Source organism: Melopsittacus undulatus, chromosome 1, assembly GCF_012275295.1.
Source record: "Melopsittacus undulatus isolate bMelUnd1 chromosome 1, bMelUnd1.mat.Z, whole genome shotgun sequence".
NCBI lineage: Eukaryota > Metazoa > Chordata > Aves > Psittaciformes > Psittaculidae > Melopsittacus > Melopsittacus undulatus.
Window position 1 is genome coordinate 120,878,836 of NC_047527.1, and position 18,310 is coordinate 120,897,145.

At 37.9% G+C, this 18,310-nt stretch overlaps 1 protein-coding gene across 2 annotated transcripts in view; it reads left to right on the forward strand.

Annotated features, from left to right (window-relative positions):
* CDK14 (cyclin dependent kinase 14) overlaps positions 1-18,310 on the forward strand; it is a 318,203-nt gene that overhangs the window by 136,991 nt on the left and 162,902 nt on the right. For both annotated transcript variants that reach the window (XM_005152937.3, XM_031052481.2), the window contains exon 7: positions 13,731-13,793. In XM_005152937.3, coding sequence (XP_005152994.2) covers positions 13,731-13,793 — 63 coding nt within the window. The remainder of the gene's footprint in view (positions 1-13,730; positions 13,794-18,310) is intronic.

The window sequence follows — 18,310 nt, forward strand, 5'->3', positions numbered from 1 at the left end:
ACTGATGAAATGCCTGAGGTTATCACAGGTGTTCAGTTTCAGTGTTGACCCTGAAAGAGTAGAATGAAATATCATTTGATGTAGCACCTTTCATTGCAAAATGCATTGCAGTAATAAGTTAAAAACCGAAAGCGGAACAGTTCTGAAAGGAAACATGGCTGTCATTAAATTCTCTGTGTTCCTTAAATTAGAATTTTTTTAATGTGGAAGTCTGTCAGATGAAAACATCACAGAGCTTTTTAACTTTAACTTGGGTGAACCCCAGAACCAAAAGAAAGTCAATCTTTAAAAATTCTGTCTGAATTTTGAAGATCAGGAAAAGTTCATTCTCCATGTAAACATTTTGGTGGTGAATGTAAAGCCCTACATTTCTGTGGAAGAAAAGGTGGGCTTGTTTCTTTTGCATGTAATAACTTAATTGAAAATAGTATGTAGAGTACATTGCTAGTAGGGCATGATTTCTATGTATGATTTGGTAACTCTAACATCAGCTTTGATTATTGTTGATCATGCAAGAATACCAAAAAGAGAGCTGAGAGTTCAGTTTCATCATTGGATGGTTGAGAGCCATTGCTTGTTACCTGAAGAGCTTTGAGAATGAGCTACTTAGAATCACCTCTGCAAAACCTGAAGGGCTGATAGTCTTTCACACATGAACGGTTTCCTATAGTTAACTGAGTTGTGCTCTGTAAGACCTAAAACCAAAATGTGACATTTTGACATGTTTCTCATATGGTACCTGAGACCACAATGACTTCCAAAAGAAGTTTTCAGTTCAGCTTTCCAGTTAAATGGAAGAGTGTAACTGTTCACGTGAGTTTGGCTCACCTCCTCTCCATGCTGTTTAGATGTTAGTTTATGTGACCTTGTTGGTATGCCATCTGTTGTGCAACTGTCACCAATGCAGCCAACTTTGCCCAAGGAGGTGATGAATTTTACAGGTGAGATCTCAGATGTATTGAGAGATCTTTGAAGATGGTTTCACATCTGTTTGTTCTAAAATGATCATTAGCTATTACCATTAGTTTCTTCATTTGTTTATTTAAAAGGAAGATGACTGTATTTAGAAACACTTAATTGCTGAAAGGCAATCCTAAGCAATACATATTGCTACAGGCTCAGTAGAATGATAATGAGGGTTTTAGTATTATGCATAATTATGTAAGTATATTATTATCAATAAATGAACCAGCAACTTGTCGTACTCCTGGCATATAAAAGTGAGCTTGTACAGCACTACTTTAGATTATGCTTTCAATATTTACAAACTAGATTTGAAGCAAGAACAGATAAATTTATAATCGGAAGTATGAGTAATGAGCAATACACTTTCTGCCTCAACAGTGAAAAAGCTCCTGACTGATCTAATAGTGTAATTTAAACCCAAGCATTTTCAATTATCTTGCCTATTTTAATCTCTGTGTATGTTTTTTCCTTCTTAAAAATTACTTTCCATTAAAGTAGAAAGTTTAATTCTCATTGCTTCATTACAGCAGCTAAAATAGATTGTTACAGAATGAGTTGGCTTCATAAAGTTCATTAGTTACGTTTTCCTCCCATTTCCTGTAAGAAAGAAAGAAGTTTCAGTTTTTCATTTTAATTCTGATTAGAAATTGAGATATATGCTATCTATTTGAATTAAGAGTTACAGAGCTGAAGTTTCAAAACCTGAAGTTTTGAGTTTGTTGTGAAAAGTATTATGCAAGGAAATGGTCAACACTTATTAGCAAAAAGGATTTTTTTTTTGCATTGAAAATTTTGAATTTCTGACAACTTTGGATAATTTGAATTGGACACTGGTACTGGTTTCCACTTCTTATTCTAATTTATTAGGAAACATGTGTTTAAAATAAAGGTAGGATGGCATTGCTCACTTGTGAAACAAAACAAAAAATAACGGATTATCTTTGTGGGTGAGTGGGAGAGCAGGGAAAATCAGGAGCATTCATAGCTCTAATCACTAGGATAACTCATCAGTGCATACTACCCAAAAGAAATTAAGGAAATTGGCACAAGAAGGAAGGCGGAGTTTTCTAATGTTTCATTGGGAATGAAACTTATTTGGAGGCTGCATTACCTTATTTTGATGCAAGGGTGAAATGATGGGCAGTTTTCTTCCCACTTGAGGTCAAGGTGCGTGTCCAGACATAGTAAGCAAGGACTGAAAGCTAGTGAAGCTCTGCAAAAAGTCAGATGCCTCCTATCATGCTCTTGGCAGACACCTCTGCTTGCCACAGATGTTCTTCCACCGTGGGAAGAAGCGGAGCTATTGAGGGCTTCCAGCATGGAAGCACTTGAATTTTGTAGTTTCCATTTGCCTTGTCCAGAGAAGGAGCTGTTCCCTTCTTGGTGCAGCCCCTGCCTCATGTCCCAGCCTTGTGATACTGAAACTGCAGTCAAAAAGATGGCAGAACAAGGCAGAGAGGAAGCAGAGAGAAAGAAAGTCCCCAGACAATAAGAGAATACTGCTCTTGGGAAAGCGTTGTTTTTCAAGTCTTAATGAGCAGATCAGAGACAGGAGCTGCTGATGTCCAAGTATAGGTTGGAAATGCAAACAAAATTAGCTTCCGGGGGTAGGGATTCAGAAGGGATTTCAGAAGGAAATTGCTTGGTGCTTTGCCGAGAGGTGAAGACTGTGCCAGACATGGAATCAGCAAGAAAGAAATGGAAAATTGTATTTAAATTAAAATAAAAATACTCCTGCTAGGCTAATGAGAAGTTTATACTGGGCAAGCAGGAGGAGGGAAGATGTATTCAGTTTGCCTCATCATCCTGACTTTTCAGGATCACAAAGGTTGTGTAGACTTCATATGGAGGGTCCATACTGATGAGTAGTTAATAGGATTAGTCAAGGTTTACAATCCAACAGGTTGGGAGGCTGTATATATCTGCATTCTTTATACAATTTACTAATGTTTTTTGAAACCTTACCAATTGGTTAGATTTGCAGTGTGCTTTACGCCATTTAATAATAAACACCTATTATTTATTCTTCTTTTAATTAAGTATTTATAAGTATATTCCATGTAAGCATTTAAAATAAACAAAACAAAGCACAACAAAATCACAGCATAAAAACATCCAGGGTTGAGCTGACAGATGGAACACTGGAAATCACATGAGATGTTCTATCTACTGACAGATCTCAATTAGTTTTTTCCTAAATTACAGCTAAAATTCTCAAACGTCATTGTAGTCCCATCAAAAAACACGTACGTCCAGTAAGATAAATATGCCAGTGATAATGCTCTACCCAATAAAGGTAAGGCCACCACCTGAAATGGTTAATTTGTACAAAGAAGGAAAACAAGTCAGCTGGACACCTGAGGAGGTGGAAAAAAATAAACAAACACCTAGAATAAAGGCTTCTGAGGAAAAGTCAAAGTAAGTAGGACTGTTCAGAGTTGAGGAAAAAAATGTTAAAATGGTTACAAACCTTTAAATATATCATAAAGAGACAACGACAGTGAGGATAAAAAAGAAAATCTGAAATTGCAGTAAGGAAGAGAAAAAATAAATTGTGGGAATGCCTCTTTAATAATAACAATCATAAAGCACTGAAGAAGATACTCTGGGTTGATTTTTTTTTTTTTTTTACTACTGGTAGTGTTAACACTAGAGAAATAATCAGCAGAAGGCATGTCATTGATAGTAGGTATCAGTGTTAATTATTTTTTGAGCTCCTCTCTGGTTTTAATTCTGCATCTTAGCTTTTATTTGTTAAATATGAGTACTTGTAGTCTTCCAGTGAAGTTAATACATTGTTACTTTCATGTATAAGGAATTGAAGAAAAAAAATGTTGGTTTATTTTACTACTTAAAAACTAAGATAATATAAAATAAATCCTTCTATGTTTAGTGTTATATTTTTTATTATTATTTTTTTTTTTAGTAATTGATTATTTCTGTGTTACAGAGTTCTGGACAGCTCTACCATCAGTAATATTCTGGTGGCATCCCACACATTCCTTACGTTTTAATTTCAGTAATAAACTAGCATTGTCCAAGTCCCTCTGAGGTGAAACCTGACTATCTCAACTCGAACTAGAGACTGTCCAATCTAATTAAACTTTTTCTCAGTCTCTTTAATAATGTGGGTGTTAACTGATTATTTTAATTCCTCTTAAAATGAGAACCTCTGATCTATACAGCATAAATTGAAAAACCAGCAAAGAGAACACCAATCCAATAACTGGCCATTTGGAAAGTAATTGCCACAAGTCTAAATCTTAAAAATAGATTTTTTTTCTTAACTAGCAGTATGCAGCTTTATATTAATGTAGTCATATTGATGAATACATATATGAAATATTTAAAACTAGAAACTTAGGGTGAGCAATTCTGGAAAAATAAAAAAAAAATGAAGTTGAAATGAAGAGACAGTAATTGCAGATATCTTTTTAATATATATAGTTTCATAATATAAGAAATAGCTAAGAAATGGTGATTAAGAGGAATCTAGAATCAATCTTGAGTAGTAAACAGAGCCAACACTGGAAAGGTAAAAAGGCCTATTCATTTTGTCGTGGTTTACTCCTTTAAGCAAAGAGGAATATTACCCATGGAAGCACCATGTTTCTTTTTTTGTGCTTGCAGTCTGAACTGCAATTTTCCTTGTAAAATTTTTATTAATCTTACAATTTTGCAGACAGCATTAGGAGGCATGGCAGAAAACAGTCCCTCAGCCAGTGTGAGGAAATGTCTACTATAGGATACTGAAGCTTTTAGAGAAATATTTGCATTGCTTTTTTCTTGCCCTGAGCATGGCATTTTTCTGTAGCCCAACACACCACCATAGCAAAGGCTCTGGTACCAGCTCAGCTTGTGTAGATATGTCTGTACCATCCACAGCCAGTACTGTGCCAGTATTATTACATTATTACGTTGGGACAGTAGGATACTCCATGTAGTATGGTTGTATTGTGAATTGTCATCCTCCCTGCCGTGTATGTGTTCTGCTTACGTAGTCCTGGAGCGAGGATGCTCACCATGAGCTTGTGGGGTGTCTACCATGCTCTAAAGAGAAACCTTTTATTTATTTATTTATTTATGTGTTTATTTATCTGTTTATTTATTTATGTGTTTATTTATTTTTCTCTTTTGTATTCGTGGATATAATTGTCAGTGTTGTGGAAAACTAATGATTTAGCAAGTTAAAGAAAACATGCACGCACACTTCTGCATGGACACATCTGTTACAACTTGCTCAGCTTGTAAAAATTGTTCCAACCCTGTTAATTTTGGGGACTATAAGTCCATCAAAGTTTACACAAGCTGATAATGCTGCTAGGTTTTGATCATACTGAGTAGGAATTCCTACTAATTTTTGAGATGTCACTCTTTTGTTAATGTCACTGAGTTGTTTAATATCTCTTTAACCTGACTAACTAAGAACACAGTGCTTATACAGTTATGAAGGTAGCCAGGGAATATGGCATAGGATAAACTGGCATCTTTAGAAAACTGGATTTTGTTGAAGATCTCTTAGTTCATTCAGGAATTCTTTCTGCAGCAGTGTGTCTCACTCATCAGAGTCCCAGACCAGATTGTTCTCTGTGCAACGAACAGAGACTTTGTATCAGTAAATAAATATGTCTTTTCTAATAGCAATCAAAAATCAGAATTTTCTAATAACAACCAAAAATCAGAAAGCTGTGCATTCCCTTTCCTCTCTGGAACTTTCAGGTAGGTTTTCAATGCACTTCCCCACCACCCAATCTCCTTTTCTGTATAGTTTTCGTGTATTTTGAAGTATATTTATCTTTGTTGACAGTGTGAGACAAATCGAAGGCACTAGACACATCTGTTAGCAAAATTGTTTTCATTAAAGGTGTCTTGTGGGGTGGTGTTTTTTTCTTTCTTGAATCCCTAATATATATCTTTCCCCTGCTGCTCAGCCCAGCTGGTGCTGTTGCCTTCTGCTGTTTTTCTGGAAGTTGCTTAGGTATCACTCAGAGGTAGCTTGTAGTGTTTTTTGTTAGCATCACTAACACTACATTGTCTCATAGGGGATGAAGATAGAATTATAGAGATACATCGAAATACTGGAAACTGAGAGTCAAAAGTGAGACACTTTTGAAAATAGCAGCAACACAAAATGAGTTTAAACCATGGTGCAGTAATCTGCAGAGTGCTTAGGTTGGAGGATATGTGCCATTTAAATAGAATTAACTTTTCTTTGTTCTCCTGTCACTTCAAATATTCCTACTGCCTGTGCTTTTATTGGTAAATTATATTATCGGTTTAAGAATTTGTTGGTGACAAAAGAGAAAGTATTTTAGTCAGTGAAACTGCTAGGGCATAAATAATGCGTGCTCTCCTTTGAGCAGAGAGGAATGGCTCACAACAGCCTTGCTGCCTCAGCGGAGCAGCACAATCTGTCTGCTGCATGATGGCATCGCCGGCAGCCAAATACTCCCGTTTTTGTTTTAATGGAAGAGTTCTTTCACAGTGCTGGTTTTACATGATGGGAATGCGGTTGGAAATGCTTCCTGTACCATTCACAAGCCCCAGGCTCTCCATGCATTTCAGCTTCAAAAATGACAGCTGAAACCAATTAGGCAGAATTATGGGACAACTAAGTCACATGGAGATTTATCATGACCGAGGAAGAGGAGGGCAAGAGAATGTATTGCATGGGAAATAGAAGTGACTAATTTAATTAACAGAAAATGACAGTCACATTATTATTATGGAAAAGGGCTGGCAAAGTCAAGCTCATTTCATGTCACTGGCTATGCTTTTGAAAGGAGGTGTCTTGCCCTTTGTCTGAAGACATTTGTGTTTGGTAGCAGAATCTCCTATTTCTGAGCAAGATAGTTGAGCAAAATAGTTGATGTTAAAGAGAAGCACTGAGCATATCTGAGGACATTTGTAGCTTGTGGGTTACTCATCTATTCATAATCAGAATTCCTTCTTCAAAGGGAGAAGGGAGGAGTCTGAACCATCAACATTTGTCTCTATTTTCTTTTTCTGTTTGCTTACTCTTTCTCTTCCAGAAGTAGGATGCAATGTATATAAACTTTGCTTCAGCTGTATAAATATCAGCCTGGATTCTTTTCCCTTCAGCAGATGCTTATACACAGTATGCTCACAAACATAAACATGCATGTGTCTGCTAACATAAACCAGAGTTTTGATGAATAGAAGACCTTCATACACTTATGCACTGTCACAAGTTTAAAGCAAAACCCCAGTTAATTTCTTCATGGGATCCTGGAGACAGTATTTCCACAAGATAAATGAAGTTTCTGTGGTATTGCCATGGTAGTTGATGGTGGAGGGGAGAAGTGAAAAGGAAATGTAACAGAGAGTCTGAGTAAGCATGCATTTTCCTTTTTCTTTTTTTGTACTATGCTTTTTTTTTTCTTGTTCCTTGACCCAGAAACTTGATTTTGCTTAACCCTCGTACAACTTTGTTGGTTCTTATTCTTTGAGCAGTTACGTTGGGTTAAGTAACTTAATCTCTCCCTCATTTCCATGTACCTGTAGTTGAGATACTTGTCTTCATCACGGGGAGGAGAAAAGATCTGAAAGCATTTGAAATTCATTGAAGTTTGGGTCAAAAATGGGCATTGGTCAATGTTCTTCTAAAATTGTAATAGGAGAATGGTTGAACTAGCATAGCTGAGCATGAGTTTGCTATTCCCTGTTCTAGGAGATACTGTGCAGTCTCTGTTCTAACCAGAACTTGTGCAATCTACCTCAAGAAGGGTCAAATATTTTCTACTGGAGGTCTAGTTACTTGAGATGTGCATTGAAGAAAGGGTTTGTGTTTAAATTTGTTGAGAGAAGGTAGCACAAAGGTTTGACAGAGATTTCTTAAAGATGTGTAGTTGTGTGTGCCAGAACCCTGAAGTTAAGTCACAGCCCTGGAGCAGTGATCTGCTGGCACAGTGTAGAAGAAGAAATACATGAAGAAGAAATAAGATGCCAAAGTCAGCTTCGAGTTGCCTATACTTAATTTTAATTCCAGCCTGTCGTGGTTTAAAACCAAGTCCGCACAGCTTGTTCACTCACTCCCCCCCATTGCTCCCTCAACCCCCGGAGAGTTAGGAAGGAGAATCCAAAGAATGTAGCCCCCACGGGTTGAGATAAGAATGGTTTAATAGCTAAGGTATAACATAAATCACTCCTGCTACTACTACTACAAACAATAATGATAAAGCAAATAACAAGTGAAGAGAATACAACATCTCACCAGCCACCGACCCATAACTCACCCCACCCTGCCCGACCGAGCACCGACCGATACCTCCTCAAACCCCCCAGAGCTCCAGCCCTTCCGGGTTTTTCCCGGTTACCTCCTGGGTATGACGTGCTATGGTATGGAATACCTCTTTGGCTAGCCTGGGTCAAGTGTCCTGTCTCCCCTTCCTCCCGGTTTCCCCTCCTCCCTGGCAGAGCATGAGCTCAGAAAAGGCCTTGGACAAACCAAACATTTGAGCAGTAACTCAAAACATGCTTGCTACCAGCAACCGTTCTCAGCCCGAAAGTCAAACCACAGCACTGCACCAGCTACCAAGAAGGAGAAAAATGACTGCTACTGCTCAAACCAGGACACAGACAAAATGGCCAAGATGTCTTAAACCTATAGCTGGAGGACCCTTATTGTAAACATTCAAGCCTTACAGCAGGGGCTTGGAATGTGCCTTTGTGCTCTGAGTGTGGCACATGAGCTATTATTTTGAAAATTGCCCAAAATTTGGTCAACGGATAAGCCTCAGAAAAATTGGCATTTGTACTTAATATCTGTGTCTTTGAAGATTCCCTCTTTCCTCTCAAAGACTTGGCTGTAGTCTTTCACTTGTGAAAGATTTTAGACAGATTGCATCCCTGGGGGAAGTGAAATTGTTTCTAGCGGAGGCAGTAGTAGTAGGAGAGATAGAATTGTTTTCTTAAAGCATAACAGATTTTGCACAAAACATTGTTGTGCTAGTGAGGTAGAAGTCAAGTTCTTAAAATTAGAGGACATTGAGACAGAAATGGCCTATCAAACTCGTTTTGCCATCCTTGTGGAAGAGCCTGTTGCACAGCCCTACAGAAGACTGTGTTGAGGACACGGAGTAATTGCTGAACTTTTTTCTGGATGTTGGAACTAGGGTGTCGTTTGGGGCTCCTGCTGCATTCAAAGTACTGATTCAAGGTAAGGTAGGTAGTACTGCTGTAGAGAGCTGGGTTCCATTCTTGCTATATTGGAAATTGTCATCACCATTGCAAATTGCTGTCATTGCAATTCAGATATGATCAAGTTCTGCTATTCAGCATGAGATTCTCGGTCTCCCTTGCAAAAGCATTATACACTTACAGCTGTAACTGAAGTCAGTCAAAACACAGAAGGCAAAATAGTGCCACATACTCTGAAAAGTCAAACTGAAAGTGTTTTAAATGGAGTTGCCCAAATCAAGTGATACTTGAGACTCTTTTCTCTTTGCTTCAATTCCCTACCTGATAAAAGGGAATAATCCCCTGGACTGCTATGAAAATATTTTATGTTTGTGCAGCATGTGAATAGCAAAGCAATAAGCATGGCAGGAAAGCCTGAGAGGTTAATATTTCTGCCTTCAAAGTAGTAAATAAGCCAGAAACTGCAAGCTGTGTGAAAATTAGGGGGAAAAAACCCCAACAGAACAACCCAGAATAACAGCACAGCTGTTCTGTAATCAAGTACCTCCTAGTCTGTTCAGGGAGGATGTCTAATCCTGTGAGGGGAAAAAAGTATGTGATCACATTAAAAAGTTATCATAATATACGTTTATTGAGCAAACAAATAAAAGGTTGGATAAACCCCATGAATTCTGAACTTTCGTAGCTTATGAGTTGTTCACTATGGTAACTTTGTTGTTTTTGTGTAGCTGTGAAGAACAGATGAGTGCTAATAGATTATTTTTACATATAGGTGTGGGTAAACTGGTGGACTGTTAAGATAAGGAATTAATGGGATTTTTAACTTAAGCTTAAATAGCATATATTCTGTCAGCATGAGATTGCTTGTGATCTGTGTGTGTTGAGGATTAACAGTATGGCTGATAGAGTTGTTAAAAGCTAGCTTGAAGAATTGGTCCAGCTAGGTATCTGAAAGGTATTTTGGAATTACCTGGAAGTCTCTGTACTACGTTCCCAGTTTATCCTGCTTCCCTGTGAAGTGTCCTCACCCTCTAAGACAGCGGAGAAAGTATTGTAAAGGGTGTGTTGGTTGGTTTGCGTGTTGCCTTCCTATGTTGTTTCAGCATAGTTTCATGTTACTGCAATATGTAATTGTATCTTGAATTTTCCTTTAGGATATATATTTTATTAGATCAAGGTGGTGCCCACAGCAGAGACCCTAGTGTCAGAGTATGTCATTCTGTACATGCAGCCACTGTTCCACTTGGAAAAGCATGCTGCCTGCTGCCTCAAATGCAATATGAAGAAAAAATTGTTCATCTATATGGTGCCAATTTCATGAAGTACTGTTACAAAACTGCTTTCATCAGGCTTGCTCTCTGTTTTCTTTTTTAATGCTTTCCTGAAACTTGCATTCATGTGTTTTTCACTGTCAGTTGAGCGCACAAGCACTAGAGCTGGCACTTGCCTGCTAGAAGGGAATACAGGTTTAGAAATGGCTGTCCCTACAGTGCTGCCAGCTTTCCTGGATTTACTAATATTTAATTCAATGTGCGTTGAGTCCCTGCCTTGGGAAAAGAAGAGCAGCTGAGTCTGCCTTTGCTTTACTGCTGCGTTTTGGGGTTTTTTTTAAGTGAGGAACAATGTATTGAAACTGTGTAAGTTGCTTTCCCAGTTGGTACCATGGTGTTCAGTTGCTTTTATGAAAAAGACTCTAACTTAGTTTTATGAGGGCAAATTCTTGAAAGATTTGTATAGAAAACATTTTCCATTTCTGTTTGCTGTCTGAATGAAGATTTGGTAGAGATTTCTTTGTGTTTGTAGCATTTGTGTGAGAAAAAATTAGATGCCAAAAGACTGCTGCACAACTGATTCTGTAAGGTTTCCAGGATTCTGTAGAAATTGCTGTTTACATGGAATTTTAGGCAGATACTAGCAATTGGATTTTGAAGGGGGGAACTACTGATGCAGAAGGTTAAACCAAGCTACCAGTCATCCTGGTCCTTGGGATAGGAAGAGGTGAATGATGCATAACATATGATCATAGCTGATGTTCATGTATGGAGGAAATGCATCCAAATAATAACTGAAATATAAGTGCAGGAAAATGGAGGTATCCTCACAATTCATTGAAAGTACATTAGAAATAGAAAGATGACTGGCTGCTGGTCCTGGTGATGTGACTCTGAAGAGCATGTTCTTAGAAAGCTTTTGGTGAACAGAAAAGTGCAGCTAGCAGCAGCTTGGGGTGCTGGGGCTTCTGGGATGGGACCTTCAGAAGTAGCATTGGGTTTGTCTTCCTCTGTCGTTATGTTGCCTGACTAGTTGCAAATCATAAAAATCAGTCAGAGGTGCAGGAGGCAGTAAGTTTCCCAACTACCAGGTTATCTGTCACCAGCAAAGGCTGGAAGAGTGAATTATGGGGAAATGATAATTCTCCTCCTTCAGCCAGCTTGCATGAGGGAGTGTGTGTTGCTTGGGCCACAACGGGTGTGTTTGGGGAACGGACACCACTGCCCCATTCACTCTGCTGGGCTTTTTAAAGTGACATTTCAGGCTTTTATTTACGCTTCTCCCAAGCACTGCAGGTGCTGTCACTATTCAAAGATTTGTATTTAAGTTAAAAATGAGAATGTTATTCCGCCAGGCTGCCACTTCTTTTCAGTAATAGAAAACCCATTAAAATGAGGAAATCCCCCAAACTTCTTATTTGACACTAGCCATTCATTACCTGTAGTAACGATATTTCAGCTGATACTTTGCTGCAGGCAGACTCTTGTGCTGGGGTTAGTACTCAAAGTCTGTTAGTTTTTCCAAAGAAATGGCAAAGTTAGCAGATGACTTTGTGCAAGTCTGTTTCCTTGGGGTAGATAAAGTAAAAGACAAAATTAGGTAATGCAGTGATGCATACTGAAGGATGACTGGTCCATTTTTTGGCATGATTTATTGATACGGTCCCAGAAAACTTACTCGGAGAATAGAAGAGGAATATGTACCTGAAGTGGCTAAAGATTTTACAGAAACTAGGAATAAGTCTTCAGGTTAAACACAGACTTTATATAAAGCACAATTTACTGACAGCAGCTGTTCAGTGGTAGAAGTGTATTTCTTCATTTTCTCAGTAAATGCATTCACTAATGTGTTAACTGTAAATTGAAGTATTGCTTGCTTGCTGTGGCTTGTGTTTTGGTAGAAGTTCTGTTGTGTTGTATTTAGTGTGGTTTGCCTGTTTGAGCTTGCTCTCTGCCCTTCTGGTACTCATGCTGCTTTTGGTGACTGAAGCGATTTCCTGCATTCAGGGCACTTGCTCTCTTAGAGCCATATAAGAATTCCTGGAAAAAAAACTGTGCTAGTGCACAACCTAATCAGCCAGTGCATCTTATGTCATTGCAGTGTCAGTTGTACATGCATAGTCTGTTTTTGTAGCTTATGACTTCAGAAAATAAGTTTGTACAGAAGACTTGTAGCCAGCACAAATTTTGTGTCTTAGGAGACATAGACTTTCCTATATATCCATGTAAGTCTGCAAAAGAGGATTAGGGAATGGCTCCTGGACTGGGAAATGTTGCACAGAGAAATCATTCCCCTATGTCAAAGGTAGCTTTTGTCCAAAACTCTCACCCTGAAAACTGCCTATATTTTTAGTTCAGCTGTTCTGTATGTGTGAGGCAGGTATTGCCAAGTAGCTTTTGAAGGAATGCTGGATGATTTTTACCAGATGTGTTCAGAAACCAGGTGTGGAAGGCAGAGTCGGTCTCTGAGTTTCTGATGGTTAATCTGGCGCATATTTTTCTTTGCTTATTCTGAACATCATTCCAGAAGCTGAGTTGTGCAAGCAAATCAGAGAAGCAACGTGCCACTTTGCTGAAAGCATGCTGCTGACTAGTAGGAAAATGAAGAAATGCAAGAGAAAATCCAGAGAAAATAAGTATTTCCACAGTAAAAGCAATAAATACTTAATTAAAAATAACATTAATCTGTACATTGCAAGCCTGCTTATTTTCTGAAGAGATTTATGGTATATTTTCAGGGAATGTAGGCAACCATGAAGTGCAAATTTACAGTTTTGAGTCTTCTGTGAAGCTGTTTTCTAAATGATCTGTAATTGATAGCTATACATGTGCATAATACGTGCTTCTTTTTGAGCTGGGAAGTATAATTCAGTAGTCGTGATACGCAGTGCCTTTCAGATTTATTTTCTAGACTATTAAGCCATCTTAATCTAGAATAACCATAAAATTATATTTAAAATGAAGTGGTTTAATGTGAATAATGAGAACAGCATTTGAGGTTCTCCCTTGCAGTTTTCCCTAAAGATATTACCTTTCTGCTGTTAGAGTGATACTGTCCTTACAAGGTACAAAATAATCCTAAAATTCAAGTGATTAATTTACCATATACAGGATGTTAGGAAAAAACACTAATATACTTCTGGTGAACATTCATATCCGTCAAGTTACCAAGACCGTTAAGCAAAGTGGAGTGTATAGTCCAATTGTGTATGTGCGCGTGTGGCTGAAAAATCTCATTTTCTATTTGTTCTGTCCACATCTAAGTAGAAGGATATTTATTGCTGCAGTCATACAGATATTAATACCTTTCTTTTCCATCTGGCTTTCTTTTAGCACACTGATTTATGTCAGTACATGGACAAACACCCTGGAGGGCTTCATCCAGAAAATGTGAAGGTAAGAGTCAAAAAGAACACACATTCAAGGCAAACGCAGGAGCAGTAACTTGGTGTTAAGTGTCATGCCAGTTATTTCATAGAAACTGATTATTAGCTAAAGGAAAAATGATTAGGATGGGATCCATATTAATTTTTTTCTTTAAAAATAATTGAAAAGTAAAGTACTTGAACATTCCACAGAAGAACTCTGAAGTCTGTAAAACTGATTCAGAGACAGAATATGAGTAAATACTGTTACAGTGTTGATAGCCCCTCCATTCAAATGTTTATTTTTAAGACAATACTTCCCCAGAACCCTTAAGTAAACATGCTTTAGGCTGTCAGTACTAGATTTTCAGTGAGGTAAGTAATTGTAGATTTACTGAGTTTGAGGGACGTGTAATGAATTGTATTAGCTGTGAATGTACTGCTTTTTATATGGGCATACAAAATCTTCCCTAATCTTTTTGCTCACTTAATTTTGATGAAGCATTTTCATAGCTGATCTCACTTCTAAAGAAAGTTTTCCTTCTGAGATAGATAGCAAGAATCAACATGCAGGAAGGAGGGAGTTTATTAGCAGGATTTAATGGAAAGATAGATTGATCCAGTTACTTTCTGGGAAGTCAGCCAAATGATTTTAGCATCAAGTGGAAGCCAGTCAGACATGCAGAATGTGTCATGTGTGTACAGATCACCCCAATGATATTTGTTACACTTGTCTTGCACTTTGACATCAGTCCCATTGTTCTACTTTGGAGATATGTAAATTTTCACTTGTCATACTGACAAATTTATTCTAGTATTTAGTTTCTTGAAATTGAAAAGTTTGTGGTAAAACATCAGTCTTTCCTGGAAAACTCAGAAGGCCAGTTTGGTTTAAGAAAATGTTTGAAAAAAGACAAAATAATATTTCTTTTTTTTTCAATAGCTGATCACTGTTGCACATCAACTAATTTTGTAATGTAGATTGATTAATATTCTGTGTTCTTTCACTGAAAAGTGGCATCTAAAGCATATGAAATTAGATGAGAATGGTTACCATCTTAAAAAAACACGTTATTCCTTGCTTTATATATTTGGCCCAACTAAAACTAAAAAAATCTTTTTGAAAATTCACGATGTGTGTGCTGCAGGATAGCATCCTTGTAGTGTATGGCTATAACTGACATGTTTTGCTCCACGGAAAGAGAAAGCCCATGAGTTTTCTCCCAGTGTCTGCTGTACAGTGCCTCTGTTACTGTGGCACTTCGAAGGTGGCTGAGGTGGACCTGCTTTTCAAGCACTAAAACTCTTGAGCTTTCTTCACTGCTCAGTTTCATGAGCAGTTTCATGTGCTGAATGTGCTTGTTAAAACAATGGGTTTGCTTGTGTTTTATTTCCCTGTGTAGATACTTTTACATTCGGCTCTATGAGGTTTGGGATAAGTTAACACTAGCTTTGATAGTTCCTCGTGCTGCTTCAGATTTGTAAGACCTACTCCAAGCCTGCAGTGCTGTATAGCTCGAGATCTAATACACAGTAGTTACTGTAGTTGTAATTGTTCCCCACCGAGAAGACATAGTAATTCACATAACTACTTTTTCTTGGTTGCATAAGGGCTCAGTGAGGTTGTCTTTTGAGGATAATCAGCATACGTGGATAATAAGGCTGGATAATGTGTCATTCCTCTAAATTCTGAGGTACCTGTCTTTTAAAAGAGGAGCAGCAGCATTATTCCTTCAAATTTTGCTGCATGTATTCCTGCGGCTGTCTTTACTATCTAACAAAGGTGTTCAGCAACATTTCCAAAGCTCATGGGCGCATTAACAGTACTTCTTTGAGTGGAGAGTCCTGGTGTACTGTTAGCTCAGGATTTTTAAAGTTCAGATGGATTATTAATAAAAAGGAAACTGGGAAAAAAGAGAAAAACATTGGGAAGTTGGAGCAGATAAAACTACCTTCTACCATGACTAATCCCATTGGACATTTCTTTTTCCTGTTAAATAGTATTAATGAAAATTGTTATGTGTTTTTAGTAGACTTTCTTGCCAAGCCAGCAGCAAGGGCTAGTCTTAATTCATGCAATAATTATTAAACCCAAGCATAATGATTTGAGCTGTTAGCACTTTAAAGCTGAATCAGCCTGCATGGGGTTTTCAGTGCAGTACCTCTGTCAAAACTATAAGAAAAATACCTGCTTAGCCAAACAAAGTGATTTCTTCAGCTGGGAGGACAGGACCTGTAGAGAGAAGGTAACCAACCCAGCCATATATGCTAACAATGCCCAGACCTTCACCAGCATGCAAAACTAGAAACTTAAGCTCCCCTCTTTTTAAGAGAAGATGGTTGCTAACATAATATCTTAATGCTTTGTTGCGCTGAACTCAGTTTATCAAATTATGTAACTGGTTCTGAGACTTTGCCACTGATTTTTAGCTTCTGAACAGTTGTCTGTCTGCAGTTACAGCTGATTTTTAAGGGTTGAGATGATCCATGTTAATTAGCCTTCTCTCCCTGCCAGACCCTTCTTGCTAGAGGTCCTTCAGGAATTTCACATTTAGTCAGACTTTTAGACAGTGTTTGTTCAGAATCACTGGTTGTGTGATCCCTAAATCTGTTTTAGAAAACATCCAGTTGAGCAATTATATTCCACTAGCAGTAAATTAACCCTGGCTTTCTGGGGCTAGCCTGTAGGATTAAGCTGTTGATGCTCTCTCAATATGGCAAAAGGCCCCCTGCCTTTTGAATTTGTTCTCAAGGAAAGTATTGCCTACTGATAGATATTCCTTTCTGTCTTGTTGCCAGTTATTATAAAACCATGAAATCATACATCTTTCTTTTTCCAAAGAATATTACACAGTAATTCCTGTTAAACAGTACATCATAGGAATGAAGGAGCAAAGCCATTATTTACATATGTTTTGCTTTCTATAGGACATCTTCAGCCTAATTGTATTTCTGACTTTTCTCTGTATTTACAAGCTAAAGACAATGCTTGTTCCCTCAGGCTTACTTTTAGATGAAGTATCTTAAATAGGATAAAATACAAATTACTTTGATGGACACCCATATTGCTGTCCCTTTGGGTGTTGTGTTTCACATTGCCTTTCTTTGTGGTTTCAGATAGGCTATTTGCTGTCACTTATGTTTTAAATAAAGACTAAGCAGACTATTGTAAGTATGTGGAATTTGTAAAGAAACGGACAGTTTTTAGAGTCTTGGGACAGTATGTTCAAGCAAACAAAAAACATTGCTTCTTAAAGTATTAGATTTAGCATTTTCAGTGGTATGTATGTATTCACACATAATGATTTCAAAATTTTGTAATTCATGTGTGGAGGCACATGTCTTAGAAATAACGTCAGGTTTTAAACTCTTCAAAAAAATATGTGTGTGAGGCTGAGATACTGTTTCTAAAATAAGTATCCCTGAGAATATTATAGCAGGTATCCTGGTGACATAAATGTGGTTAGGTACCTGCAACATCTTTATCAGCTAGCAGGGAAATTGACAAAAAGTTTTAATCCATAGATTCTCTAAACTGTGATAGCTCCAGACACACAATTGTATACATCTTTGGTAACTAAGAAGTCTGTATATCTACCATTTATTTCTAAGCATGGATTAATACAGTGTGTGCAGTATTATAGTTCAACATTGGGAGAGAAAAGGTAATTGGTTAAGAAGTCCCTCTTTAGTAGGCACAGCCTCATCTCCTCCCTGGTTTTGAAGACATCTTACTCAGTTTTTCCAAAACAGAAGGCAAGTGATAATTCTTCAGTATGTGGCCCCATATATAATTATGTTTCTGTTGGAAGCTACTGCTGCAGCCTTGTATTTGGTTGGAGCTAAAACTTGATTTATAGGTATATGCTATGTGGCGCTTGCCAAGCTACAAAGATGTGCTGTGGCAAACTGAGGTACAAGTCTTGCTCCTGACTCTCCCTGTGTTGTTCCTTCTGGCCTGGACTACTGTACTGAAATCTGTACTCTTGGCTTTCTTTCCTGCTGATGTTGCTGGCTCTAGAGACAGTTCATACCTCTTGGGCTCAGTTAAAACATCTGGATTGCTTCCTACAGCAGGAGCTCTAATGTGTCACAGCAGCTAACTGATCCTGCCAGTGATTTATTTTTTTTTTTTAGAACCATAGAATTATTTACGCTGGAAAAGACCTTTAAGATCATCGAGTCCAACCATTAACCAAGCCCTACCAAGTCCACCATTTCAGCATCAATTAAATTATGCTGACTTACAGAGGCTGATATTTTGTGTCTAATGCAGTTGCAGCAACAAGCTTTCTTAGTCAGCATTTTACCTCACAAAGCTTGCATATGTCCTCTCTACCCTGTCCCTCCCCATTTTGGTTGGAGTGTGTATTATTTTAGTAACATTCCACCGCTATCCCATGGAAAAGAGTTGGAGTTTTTCTTGGAAATAGGCATTCACTCTCAGTTACAATGAAAACATCAGAGGTCAGACAGAGAGATGCTCTGGAACCCAGTTTATTTCATTTTTCTATTTTGCCAGCAGAACAGAGAATCAGTTGCCTACAA